We start from the raw sequence: 13,008 nt of genomic DNA, 5'->3' as shown, positions 1-13,008 counted from the left end.
CACTAAATGGTCTCGCACCACAGTACCTGAGTGAACTTCTGCTCCTCTATGACCTGCCATGCCTACTTAGATCAAAAGGTGCAGGCTATCTGCTGGTACCTCGTATAGTGAAGGCTACATCAGGGGGCAGAGCCTTTTCTTACAAAGCCCCACTGTTATGGAACAGCCTTCCAAGTAATGTTCGGGAATCAGACACAGTCTCAGCATTTAAGTCTAGGCTGAAAACATATCTGTTTAGTCAAGCCTTTTGTTAACGGTGCTTATGAAGTAAAGGAGTAGATCTGGAGGGTCCTCAGACATAGAGTGTTTTGGTAAACTGGGATGTATGGATGCTGTCAGTCCCCACTCGCTTGCTCACTCGAGTTTGTTGACGGTGTAGTGGCTGGCTGCTTTATGTCCCAGGGCTGCTTTATGTCCCAGGGCTCCCTCATGCCTGTGTTACCTTCTGGCTCTCTCCTTTTAGTTATGCTGTCATAGTTAGTTGCTGGAGTCCCTGCTTGTACTCGGTGCAATATGTATACTGTTCCTACTTATTCAGGTGACATTGGGCATACCTAACCACCTGTGTTTTCTTTCCCTCCCCCCCACCCCAAATCTGTCCCTCTGAGTTACATGGAGTCAACAGGAAATCTTTTGGTGGAGACGGTGGGGACCTCGACTGGCTATCGTAGCCTGCAGGGAATCGGCCGTCAGACATTCTGTCGCATGTCCCAGACCCAGTGAAATGTAACTGAATTGTCTTGGCCAGCCCTAAGGGTCCCATCTGCATCTCATCATTGCTGAGGAGTGTGCTCCCATCACCCAATCAAGCATCCAGCCAGAGCAGGTCATGATATATTTTACCATATTAACATGCCATTGTTGTGTGTTATGCCTGATGTAAAGACTCTCGTCTCTGTGAGCCTACCACACAGATTTAATACTTGTCATTTTTAGGGCATACCTAACAACGTGTTTTCTTTCTCTCTCTCTCCCCCCCCCCCCCCCCCATCTGTCCCTCTGAGTTACATGTTGATCCTGGGATTGAGATGCTGGCCTCTTCTGCCCCTCGGACCTGCTTGATCCATCCTGGTGCCCTGTGTCTGGTCGGAGTTTTATCGCCCCACTCCTGTGAAGGACGGCCCCATGAGGACAGTTGAGGGTTATACCTGTTAAAACTGTTAATATTATAGTCAGGCTGTCTGTTGTTGCCCAAATGAGGATAGGTTCCCCTTTGAGTCTGGTTCCTCTCGAGGTTTCTTCCTCATGTCGTCTGAGGGAGTTTTTCCTTGCCACCGTCACCACAGGCTTGCTCATTGGGGATAGATTAGGGATAAAATTAGCTTATTTTAAGTCGTTCAAATTCTGTAAAGCTGCTTTGCGACAATGTTTATTGTTAAAAGCGCTGTACAAATAAACTTGATTTGATTTGAAACTTGACTAGGACTCACTTGCCATCAAGAGAGCCTTGGGAGTACAATGGTGCATCCGATCAGATCAGTTCAAGTTTCAGGTGAACATTGAGCAGAAGCCTCTCACTAGGAGAGGAATCCTGTCTACAATGAGCTCAGTCTATGATCCGCTAGGAATGTTGTCACCAGTCATATTACCTGCTAGAAACATCCTGCAAGAATTGTGTAGACTAAGAACAGCCTGGGATGACACTGTGCCAGAACACCTCGCGCAACAATGGACCAAGTGGACTGAAGAACTCCAACAGCTCACTGACTTTGGAGTAACTCGATGCTTTAAGCCACCTGAATTTGGCAAAACTGTGCAAGCTCAACTGCATCACTTTTGTGACGCATGTGAAGTAGGCTATGGTACTGTCATGTACTTAGTCCAGAAGAATAGCAGCAACCAAGTACACTGTTCATTCGTCTTGGGGAAGGCGAGGGTCACCCCTCTGAAACCAACTACCATCCTGCGGTTGGAGCTGATGGCGACTGCCTTAGCTGTGAAGGTGGATGTCATGCTGAAGAAAGAGCTTCAGTTGCCGCTGTTAGATTCCAAGTTTTGGGCAGACAGTACTGCCATACTCAAGTACATAGCCAATGAGAACATCAGATTTAAAACATTTGTGGCAAACAGGATTGCCATAATCCTGCAAGCATCAAAAGTGCATCAATGGAGCTATGTCAACACTCAGTTGAATCCTGCCGATTACGCCTCGAGGGGTCAAAGGGTGAGCGCCTTCATGAGGAACGATGTCTGGATTGCTGGTCCCAGCTTCCTTAGTAAACCAGAAAGGGAGTGGCCAGATGAACCCGATCACCTAGAAGAGCTCACAGCTGAGGATCCTGAGGTGAAGAAAGGCGTGCTGGTTAACGCTACCACAGTAGAAAGCACTGATGCAATGGAGCAACTAATCCAATACTACTCTTCATGGATACGTCTCAAGAAGGCTGTGGCGTGGTTCACGTCACTCAAGCAAACCCTGGTGAACCTGTCTAGGAAGAGAAAAGAGTTGAAAGGATTGTGCAGTGATGAACAACAGTTGAACAAAGAGATGTTGAGCTACAAAAAGAGTCTCAAACATACTTACCTGACTGTAGATGACCTGCAAAAAGCGGAGATTGCTATTATTAGCCATTGTCAAAACAATAACTTCCAAGAGGAGATATCTGCTCTTCGGAGAAAGGACTCCATCAAGAAGAGTAGTCGAATCTTCAGACTCAATCCACAACTTGAAGAGGGAATCCTTCGTGTTGGAGGGAGGCTCAGTCGAGCATCCATGCCAGCCGAAGCCAAGCATCCGATGATCATCCCTAAGAACCATCACGTGGCGGACTTGATTCTCCAGGATGCACACGAGTGTCTAGGACACAGTGGACATAATCATGTCTTGTCTCACACACGCCAAAGGTACTGGATCATTGATGCTCCCTCATCAATCAGAAGAATGCTGTCTCGGTGTACTACCTGTCGAAGGCAACATGGTGCATCAGGCACACAAATGATGGCAGACTTACCAAGAAACAGAGTTCTACCAAATGAACCACCCTTTACCAGAACTGGTGTGGATCTATTCGGGCCATTCAGCGTCAAGTGGGGAAAAGTATCTGTAAAAAGATATGGGGTGATATTCACCTGCCTTGCATGTCGTGCGGTCCACATAGAAATGGCAACATCATTGGAGACTGACTCCTTTATTCAAGCTCTGCGTCGCTTCATTGCGAGAAGGGGTCAGGTGATAGTCTGCAATGTTTGCACTCACTGCACTCATGCACTTTGTTGTTATATGTAGATTTGTAGTCCTGTGATGTTTTATGTAGGACCATGGTCCTGCAGAAACATTGTTTCATCTTAAATGTGTACTGTAGCAAATGTATATGGTTGAAATGACAATAAAAAAAAAACCTTGACCTTGACCTAGATGCTTTGTCTGCCACCTTCAAGTGGGAACCAAATGTCAGGCTCCAGTCAAGGGTAACTCCTAGATAGACAGGCAGTGGGTCATATTTGAGCCTTTTGTCACCTAGTTTGATGGTAAGTTCCATCCTTTTAAGCCTGTTTGCCAAGTGGAATGCAGTGCAGACCATCTTAGTCTCACTCAGCCTTGAGTGGCATTGGTGGAAATAGCAGCATATGGTTGCAAGATCAGCTTCCAGGACAAGTTGGATATCATCAAAGGTGTTGCTGGTATTGCCAAGGGCACTGTTGTCTGCATAGATATATTGGCATGATGCAGTGCCTGGGAAGTTGGCAGTGTAGATGTTAAAGAGAGTTGGGGCCAGGACTGACTACTGGGGAAAACCATTGCGGAGCTGCCTTTTCCTACTTCACTCTCCATTCATTGTTTCCACAAAGAAGAACCAGTTTTGCATCATGACCATGATGAATCTGACCAGTTTTACATCTGGGATCAGGTTGAGGAATTTGGGGTATAGGCTGTGGTGTCCCACTGTGTCATACACCACAGTAAGTTTGATGAAGACTACACCATACTTTTCCTTTGTCTCAAAAGCTTCCTCTATGACATTGAGAAGCCATACAATTTGGTTGGTGGTGGCATGACCTCTATGGAAGCCTGCTTGGACAGATGGTCTTCCACAATGTCAGTGATACAAGCAACAATGATTCGTTCCAAAAGCTTGAACATTATACATAAGAGCGAGATAAGGCAATAGTTCTTAAGGTCATCAGCAGTTTTCTTAGGCTTCAAGACTGCAACAACTTTAACCCATCTCCAGACAGCAGGAATGGACAAGGTGTAAGTGCAGTTGGAAAGGAAGGTGCAGAGCCAGTCAAGGGCTCGGATACCCAGATTGTGCAGAAACTCTGAGTGCACCATATCTAGACAAGGGGCTTTGCCAGTGTTCAAGCAAAGTATAACATCCATAAGCTGTTCCCTGGCAATATGTCCTGAGAGGTCACTGATGGCTGGTTGACAGGAGATGGCTTCTTTGATGTTGATGTGTCCTTGTTGGTTAAGAGTTTTAACCTCTTGACTTTGAGCCTTCCACTTCCCATTGCTCACTAAGATAGAAGCAATTGAGTTAGCAAAGCCTGAGCAAGGCTTTAGCTTGCTGCTGGAGTGGCCAAGCCTTTCTACTGGAATGTGCAAAATCAATGGAGCTAACAATTCCTTCCCATCTGGCATGTCTCTTCTTACTAAGGATGTTCAACAGTGTTGCACTTTTTCAGCTTTCTCACTATCACTGGCTGCATTATGTTCGCAAAGGGCCGTCACACACTTGTGGTCCCAGCATGGTATGTACTGGTCATGTCTGCCAAGAGGTCTAGATAATTTTGTGGCAGTGGAGAGCATGATGGTGAAAGCAAAGTAGCAATTAGCTGGCTTCAGTGTTGGGTTGGGGACATTGTTGGAGAGTGTGTCAGAGTGTGATTCAAATGTGGGCCAATTGGCTTTCCGAAAGTTCCATCTCTTCTTATTGAGGATCCTGATCTTTATAGTCACCTTCTTGTTGGTGATAATCGGACAATGGCCAGATCACGGGAACCTGTCTAAGACAATGCATTCACAATTAGGGGCAACATTGGAGAAGACAAAAATAAGGTCCAGATTTGACCACTTCTTGTGGTGGCCAGAAGAGAAGGATGGATGATCTTTGGAGTCATACAGAAGATGGAAGTCAGTAGTTTCTTCCTACTGTGCAATGATTTCTCCATTTTGCTTGGTATCTGGGTATCCCCAAGTGGTGCTGCAGCTGTTGAAGTCCCCACAGACCATCAAAGGTGCAGACACAGGGGGAAGGTTGCACTGCGTGGCTGTGGCAGGTGGGGTTTATAGATGTTAGATATAGAACAGTGACCCACTGAGAGAGTAATCCGTCCAGTAGGGCTGCCCTGGGTGGACTTGCCAGCAGAGTTTCTCTTGATGCTTTCTCAGATGTACAAGGCAATGTGATGATAATGGTTTAGGACTTAATCAATAGTTTGGAAGCCCTTGATTGTAAGCTTATTTTCCTCCATGCAGTGGGTTTCTTGCAGGAGAGGGACATTAGCATCATTTTCTTCAGCCAGATGGTGTACAAGGTTGTATTTTGCTCTGGTGAGCCCTTCCGCGTTTAGTTGGAGTGTGTGGATTTTGGTACTGGTAATAATGGCTTGTTCTCAGAGAACGAGTGTTCCCAAGGTCACAAAGATCTTTTGAACTTGTGCAGGAATACAGGTAGGCCAGAGCAATGATCCATTTATCCCTTTGACCGAGTCGAATTGCTGAATTTAGCCAAACTTTACTGTTGTCAGTAAGTCATTTCCTCCAGTCACCAAGGATAAGACAAGGAGGTATTCAGCTTGACTGGTAGTCTTTGTTTTTTGTATGATTTATTAAAATAAAGTCCAGTCTGCACTTGCATCTGCCTCTATTACCAATTCCTGATAGTTAGTTAATTTGTGTAAGCTTTTCATCAAATATTCTTTTCATTATTATTTGCTTTATTTTTAAAGGACATTTTTGCTTTATCTTTATTTGCCTCTAGCTGTCTGTCTCTCTGTAAATGTATTATCTGCCACTCCCATTAGAGTTGGCTGCTGGCTGAAATGTTCACTAACTTGTCTGACCAGATTACAAACCTCAGTGATGACAAATAGTCTTAAGCATGACATCTAATTGGAAGAAGTACTTACAAAATCCTTGTAAGGAAAACAAATATTGAAATAAAAGTTTAAACCCTATAACGAACTGAAGCAGCAAAGTCGACAATCCCAATTTAGAAAACGTTGTGATGGTATGTTGAAGTTGAAATTAAAACTGAAAACAATGATTTGTAAAAAAATCTTTGACCTGTATCACACTCAAAACAGTACACTATTTGATGTTCTACCTTAGGAATTTTGTTGTTGTTGTGTTTTGTTTTGCTTTAAATAAACTGTGATTTTAATTTTGATTCTTGCAACACATTTCAGAAAGTTGGAACAGTAAAACATTTACCATTTTATAATGTTTCCATTCCTTCTTACAACACTTAAAAGATGTTTAGGGACTGAGGATACCAAGTGATGAAGAATCAATTGAGTTCAACGTTCATAAAATCTCATGAAATTAATCCTAATCAGTGCAGCTTCATGGGTTATATTTCTGCACTTAAGGGAGATGAAATGGTTAATAGAGGAGTGTTCATCTCTCTGTGTTTGTGCTCCTCCTCTCTCTCTCTATCCGACACACACACAGAAAAGAAACTGAAGAAGACTGAAGTCCAAGCTGCTTCTCCTGCTCACTGTTACGCTGGACCTGGAGATGTGGAGTGTGATTTCTGCTCCAGGAGAAAACACAAAGCCGTCAAGTCCTGTCTGGTTTGTTTGGCTTAATTTTGTGAAACTCATCTGAAACCTCATCTTGAAGTTCCTGCTTTGAAAAAACACACATTAATTGAAGCCTCAGCAAAACTCCAAGAGAAGATCTGCTCTGAACATAACAAGCTGATTGAGATCTACTGTCGTACTGATCAAACCTGCATCTGTTATTTGTGTATGATGGATCATCACAAAGGTCATGACACCGTCACAGCCGCAGCAGAAAGAGCTGAGAAACAGGTGAGAACTAGAAATCTTTCCAGGATTAAATCATCTTAATCATAGTTTACCATCTAGAAACAGGTGCTTTAGTCAGTGATATGATTTGAACTTTAATTTCAATGTGTGTATCAATCAGAAGGATTCTGTAAAAGCTGATTAAAATTGTATGTGTTCTGGTGAACAGAGTGTTAAATTTATCTTCAGTGATTATCATAATCTGATCAGACCAGTTAGTGAACATTTCAGCCAACGCTGAACTGTGACAGGGTGAAGCAGGTGAACACACACACACACACACACACAATGAATTGAAGTAAAGCAAACATAAGCAAAGCTGTTATAATGTGCCTTCCTTTGGGATGAACTGGAACACTGACTGCACCTTCCTCTTCTGGGAAGGCTTTCCACTAGATTTTGGGGCATGTCTGTGGGGATTTGTGTTCATTCAGCTGCAAGAGCATTCATGAGATCAGACACTGATGTCAGGTGAGGGGGCCTGGGGTGCAGTCTGTGTTCCAGTTCATCCCAAAGGTGTTCAGTGGGGTTGAGTTCAGTCAGGGCTCTGTGCAGGACACAAGAGTTCTTCACTCCAACCTTCACCACACCATGTCTTCATGGAGCATGCTTTGTGTGCAGGGGCATCATCATGCTGGTACAGGTTTGGGCCTCTGAGTTCCAGTGAAGGGAAATTGTAATGTTACAGCAAATAAAGACATTCGTTACAAGACTGTGCTTTAGTCTTTGTGGATATATACTGTATATAATATATGAAATTCGTGAGTTGTTTTCTACAAGATGTGATTATGACTGTGAGTGTCCTAAACATGAGATAGATGCAGATCATTGAAGAGACTGAAGACTGGAGCTGAACTTGTTCTTGAATTCCTCTGGACTTCAAATTCTCTTTGGCAGGCATCCAAGACATCACACCTGTCGTGGAAGTCTGTAACTCAAAACTAGCCAAAAAATATACTTACATGAAAGAAGTTGCCTTAAACACTTTTATTGTACAGAACCAATATAAGCGTGAGTGAAATCCTGGGAGAACACTGAGGTTTGAATTTCATCCATTAGTTTTTAAGTCGGGTCTCTTTTTGGGAGACCCACCCTAGGACTGCCCCAGAACCGTCCAAAACAAAATGGCGGTTCCTATTAAAATCATTATAAAAAGACTTTCTTTGTTTGAAACACAGACTTCTGAGTGGCTAAAACATTTCTTTTTAAAAATAGTTGGAAATCATAGTTTTTGTTAAAAAATCTGATGTCCATAATTATAACACAAGAGTAAAGAGCAAAATTCACATCGTGAAAATAAACTCAAAATTAGAACACAGGACTTTTGTTTTTTCAGCTGCCGTGTTATATAATCATCTGCCGAATTATTTTAAAAACTCTGAGACTACTAAGAAATTTAGAATTAACTATCCATCCATCATCTGTAGCCACTTATCCTGTGCAGGGTCACAGCCAAGCTGGAGCCTATCCCAGCTGGCTATGGGCGAGAGGCGGGGTACACCCTGGACAAGTCGCCAGGTCATCACAGGGCTGATGCGTAGAGACAAACAAACATTCACACATACAGTCAATTTAGAGCCACCAATTATCCTAACCTGCATGTCTTTAGACTGTAGGGGAAACCCACGCAGACATGAGAACACGCAAACTCCACACAGAAAGGCCCTCGTTGGCCACTGGGCTTGAACCCAGGACCATCTTGTTGTGAGGTGACAGTGCTAACCACTACACCACCATACTGCCCCAGAATTAACTATTGGAAATGATTTTCTGGTATTTAGATACAAATTTTATTCGTTATTTATCATAATATGTATGTCTCGCTATATTGTATATTACTTATTTTACATTAGTTACAGTATATCTTATGAATTTAATAAAATAGATATAGATTATTAGCACAAGTTTATTCATATCTCCAATGGAAACCAGTGTCAGCCAAGTGGATGTTATGTTTAATAAAGCTATCTATCTATGTATTTATCTAGCATTTACCATATGACTTTCTAAGGGTTTTGTTACTTAATGACAAGTCTGTGTTTGTCACATGAAATGCCTTTACAATGATAATCAGTTGGGGGAGAATACAAGGTGATCACATAATACGAGGTCCTCTAAACATTTAAATTCCATGTACTTAGGCTCAGCTTAAAGGAGCTTGATGTTAAAATAACTCCCAAGTATAACAATCTTAAATTCTTGCTAAAGAAATACATTTTCCGTTTCCGATTGAGAGTATGCCATGAGCGTTTTGGCTGCCGCTTCTCACCGGAGCTTTTCATTTTTCTTCTTTTTTCCTTTTGTTTTTCTTTTTTTTGTGTTTGTGTAGTTTGATGTTTGCTTTTTGTTTGAGTGTTTTGTCCACTGGTTGTGGCATAGCTCCGGACCCAGTTTTGGTGTCCATTTCCTTCAGGCCTTGGTGCACTGTGGGTGACGCCTGTGCTCCTTGCTATGGACTGCAGTGAGCCCATTGCTCTTTTTAACATCAGGGTTGTCCAGCGCTCTGTGCGGCAGTGCTTTTGTGCTTGGTGCAGTGCTCTGAGTGATGTTGCCTGATGGCATTGCGGTAGCTGTGCAGGTAGTTTTGGACATACCGGCGCTCTGTGTGGCAATGTTTGTGTTCGCTTTGTGGATCCATGGCGCAGTGTTCTGAGTGAAGTTGCCCAGCGGCGGCTGTGCAGGTGGTCTGCAACTGGTGGGACTGTGTTAGCTACGCTATTGGAATTACATCCTGACCCTCTTTTGGTGGACTCTTTTTTTTTTTCTTCCCTTAATTGTAAAGCGACCTTGGGTGTGAGAAAGGTCCTATATAAATTGAACTGATTTATTATAATTATTACTCAACAACAGATCAAAGAGATAACCATAGCTACACTGTGGCTACAAAGACAGAGATCTTCAGTTGTTTTGTTGCCTCCAGAGACAGAAAGTCTATGGGAATCCCAACACACTGAGGCTTAAACCACAAGCGAAATACAAAATTCTCTCATACATCTTTATCCAGCCTTTTTGCATCTTCCAGTTCTTTTTTTTTTTTTTTACTCTTCTGTCCTCCTCTCAGGCATGTTACATACACAAAGCCATGCCTCCATGAAGCTACAGGGGCCAGAGTTGATCCATGGCTAATTTTTCATCTGCTTACTCACCGAACTCAGAGCACAGAGAATCCTCTGAGAAGAATAAACCTAAGACATGAAACCTACAGAACATTTAAAGTTAAAACATCACTGAAAATTGGCTGTGTAACAATACCTACATTGTTTTGATGGACTTCATGAGTGTTAAGCTTCTTTGTGACAATTTACTTTGGTACAGACACAATATAAATAAATTTAACCTAAAATTGAAGTCAGCAGCAGTTGTTTTGGTGATCAGTCTGACCTTTTACACCAGCCAAAAATTCAATTTTTACTCTTTATTTTGCCATTCAACATAAACAGTGTGGAAGTGATTTGTAGCTCATCTCATTATCTCTAGCCGCCTTATCCTGTTCTACAGGGTCGCAGGTAAGCTGAAGCCTCTCCCGGCTGACTACGGGCGAAAGGTGGGGTACACCCTGGACAAGTCACCAGGTCATCACAGGGCTGACACATAGACACAGACAACCATTCACACTCACATTCACACCTACAGTCAATTTAGAGTCACCAGTTAACCTAACCTGCATGTCTTTGGACTGTGGGGGAAACCGGAGCACCCGGAGGAAACCCATGCGGACACAGGGAGAACATGCAAACTCTGCACAGAAAGGCCCTCGCCAGCCACGGGGCTCGAACCCGGACCTTCTTGCTGTGAGGCGACAGTGTTAACCACTACACCACCGTGCCACCCTTGATTTGTAGCTCGAAACAAAAAAAATACAGGGACCAGATAGAAATTATCCAACATTGAGTTACCAGGTGATTAGGTATTGTGATGGAGGAACTAATAAAGATGAATGGACTTCAAAAAAGATAAAAAGAACTGTTTGGTCCTCAGAGTGAGTTAAAGTTAAAGGAGGAGCAGATGAAATCCCAGCAGAGAATCCAGGAGAAGCAGAAGAAGGTGCAGGAGCTGAAACAGGCTGTGAACATTATAAAGGTGAGCAGTGAGCAGAGACAGAGCTGCTCCTAGAAACACATACAACATGGACAACGAGTCCTTATCAGTCTCAGTAAGAGAGGGAATGATAGATGAGCTTTAAATCGTGTGTGTGTGTGTCCCAACAGCTCAGTGCACAGACAGCAGTGGAGGACAGTGAGAGGATCTTTACTGAGCTGATCAGCTCCATGGAGAAAAAGCGCTCGGAGGTGACGGAGCTGATCAGAGATCAGGAGAAGGCTGAACTGAGTCGAGCTGAACGACTCCTGGAGCAACTGGAGCAGGAGATTGCTGATCTTCAGAGGAGAGTCACTGAGCTGGAGCAGCTTTCACACACACACGATCACATCCATTTCCTCCAGGTAACACTCACTGTCTGATCTACAGAGCTAGCTGTTCCTCACACACTCTCTAAAACACCTCTCATTAAGGGAACAATAAATGTCCCTGTCTGACGTCACAAGTGGGTTTTACATTTCATTTGCTTTCTGTAGGTTTTAGCGTCTGGATGTCTGTCTCCTCCATTTCACAGACCAGAGTTTCAGACATCCAGCGTCACTGTCCATCAACATCTCTCATTTGATGGAGTGAGGAATTCTCTCTCAGATCTGAAAAAGAGACTCGAGGAATTCTGTGAGGAGGAATTCAACAAAATCCTTCCACATGGTAAAAGGATCTGTTCCTGCTGGAGAAACACAGTGATGTGTTATTTCTTAGCAATGCTTCTGCTTTCTTTTCTGCGGACACTTTATTCACCCGACACTTTGAACTAAAACACTGATTTAAAATGAATAAACTGACTGGATCACTTTCAACTCTTTCCATCTTTTACACAAACTCATGTTTCCATTTTTCTCTCCACAGCTGCAGCAGTTCAGATCATTTCAGAACCAGAACCACAGAGCAGAGAAGAGTTTCTGAAATGTACATCTAACACACACACACACACACACACACACGTCACATAAATATATTGTGTGAATTAAACCCAACATGTTCACATTGTTCAGTTTGTTTTTCTCTTTTATTTTAGATTTCTGTTATCTGACTCTGGATCCCAACATGGTACATCGTTACATCATTCTGTCTGAGAAGAACAGAGCGGTGAGATGGAGTGAGAGTGAGCAGCGTTACTCTGATCATCCAGAGAGATATGATTACTGGGCTCAGGTGTTGTCTAAGGAGAGTGTATGTGGACGCTGTTACTGGGAGGTGGAGTGCAGCGGTCATGGTGTGTTCATATCAGTCTCATATAAAGACATCAGAAGGAAAGGACGGGGTAAAGAGTTTCTATTTGGATTCAACAATCAGTCCTGGAGTCTGTGGTGTTCTTCTTCTTCTCTCTGTTTCTGTCACAACAACATTAAGACTGATCTCAGAGTTCCATCACCCTCCAGAATAGGAGTGTATGTGGATCAAAGTGCAGGAACTCTGTCCTTCTACAGCATCTCTGACATGATGAAGCTCCTCCACAGAGTCCACACCACATTCACTCAGCCTCTATATGCTGGGTTCTACTTGTTTTATGGTTCTGTGAGATTGTGTGATCCAGAATAAAAGTGTGTAGTGTTTTCTGTAAAATTCCTGTACGTTGCCACGTTGTTGCTCAGTCATCTGTTTCACTAGAACACAATCCAGCTGCACAAAAACCACTCATTTTAAATTAAAACAGATGAAAATTTTAAAATAATTTAAAAAGGAAATGTCAAAAATGAACTGTCAGACAAGAAACTCATCAAATTTAAAAAGAAAATGATCTCATGACCTTCACATTATAAAGTTCTGTTTGTTTCATATTAAGCAGTGTCTCATTAAATAACTAATAAACAGTAATAAAGCCAGAACAGAACAACATTTTAAACCTGGTCAGGTCACATTATATAAAAATAAAGCATCACTTTTGGAATGAATTTGACTTTTCTGCTTGTGTTCTAAGATGTAAAATCCACATTC

The 13,008-nt window shown here is 42.8% G+C and overlaps 1 protein-coding gene across 1 annotated transcript; it reads left to right on the top strand.

Moving 5' to 3' along the window:
• The first annotated feature begins 6,608 nt into the window (after positions 1-6,608).
• LOC132881178 (tripartite motif-containing protein 16-like) lies at positions 6,609-12,636 on the top strand. The gene is made up of 6 exons (XM_060913834.1): positions 6,609-6,978; positions 10,954-11,055; positions 11,184-11,417; positions 11,550-11,721; positions 11,920-11,979; positions 12,089-12,636. Exons 1-6 carry the CDS (start codon positions 6,916-6,918, stop codon positions 12,610-12,612), a joined length of 1,155 nt encoding a protein of 384 aa, XP_060769817.1. The 5' UTR covers positions 6,609-6,915; the 3' UTR covers positions 12,613-12,636.
• Positions 12,637-13,008: the final 372 nt, after the last annotated feature.

This window comes from Neoarius graeffei, chromosome 2 (assembly GCF_027579695.1).
Source record: "Neoarius graeffei isolate fNeoGra1 chromosome 2, fNeoGra1.pri, whole genome shotgun sequence".
Lineage (NCBI taxonomy): Eukaryota > Metazoa > Chordata > Actinopteri > Siluriformes > Ariidae > Neoarius > Neoarius graeffei.
Note: the sequence above shows the minus strand (reverse complement) of the source record. Positions and strands in the feature narration are given on the sequence as shown.

What these genes read in the sequence shown, in the direction of transcription:
- LOC132881178 (XM_060913834.1), top strand. Translation starts at nt 6,916, where the DNA reads ATGATGGATCATCACAAAGGTCATGACACCGTCACAGCCGCAGCAGAA. An exon ending in AGGCTGTGAACATTATAAAG is followed by an intron (nt 11,056 to 11,183) that starts GTGAGCAGTGAG and finishes GTGTCCCAACAG; the next exon opens with CTCAGTGCACAGACAGCAGT. An exon ending in ATCACATCCATTTCCTCCAG is followed by an intron (nt 11,418 to 11,549) that starts GTAACACTCACT and finishes TGCTTTCTGTAG; the next exon opens with GTTTTAGCGTCTGGATGTCT.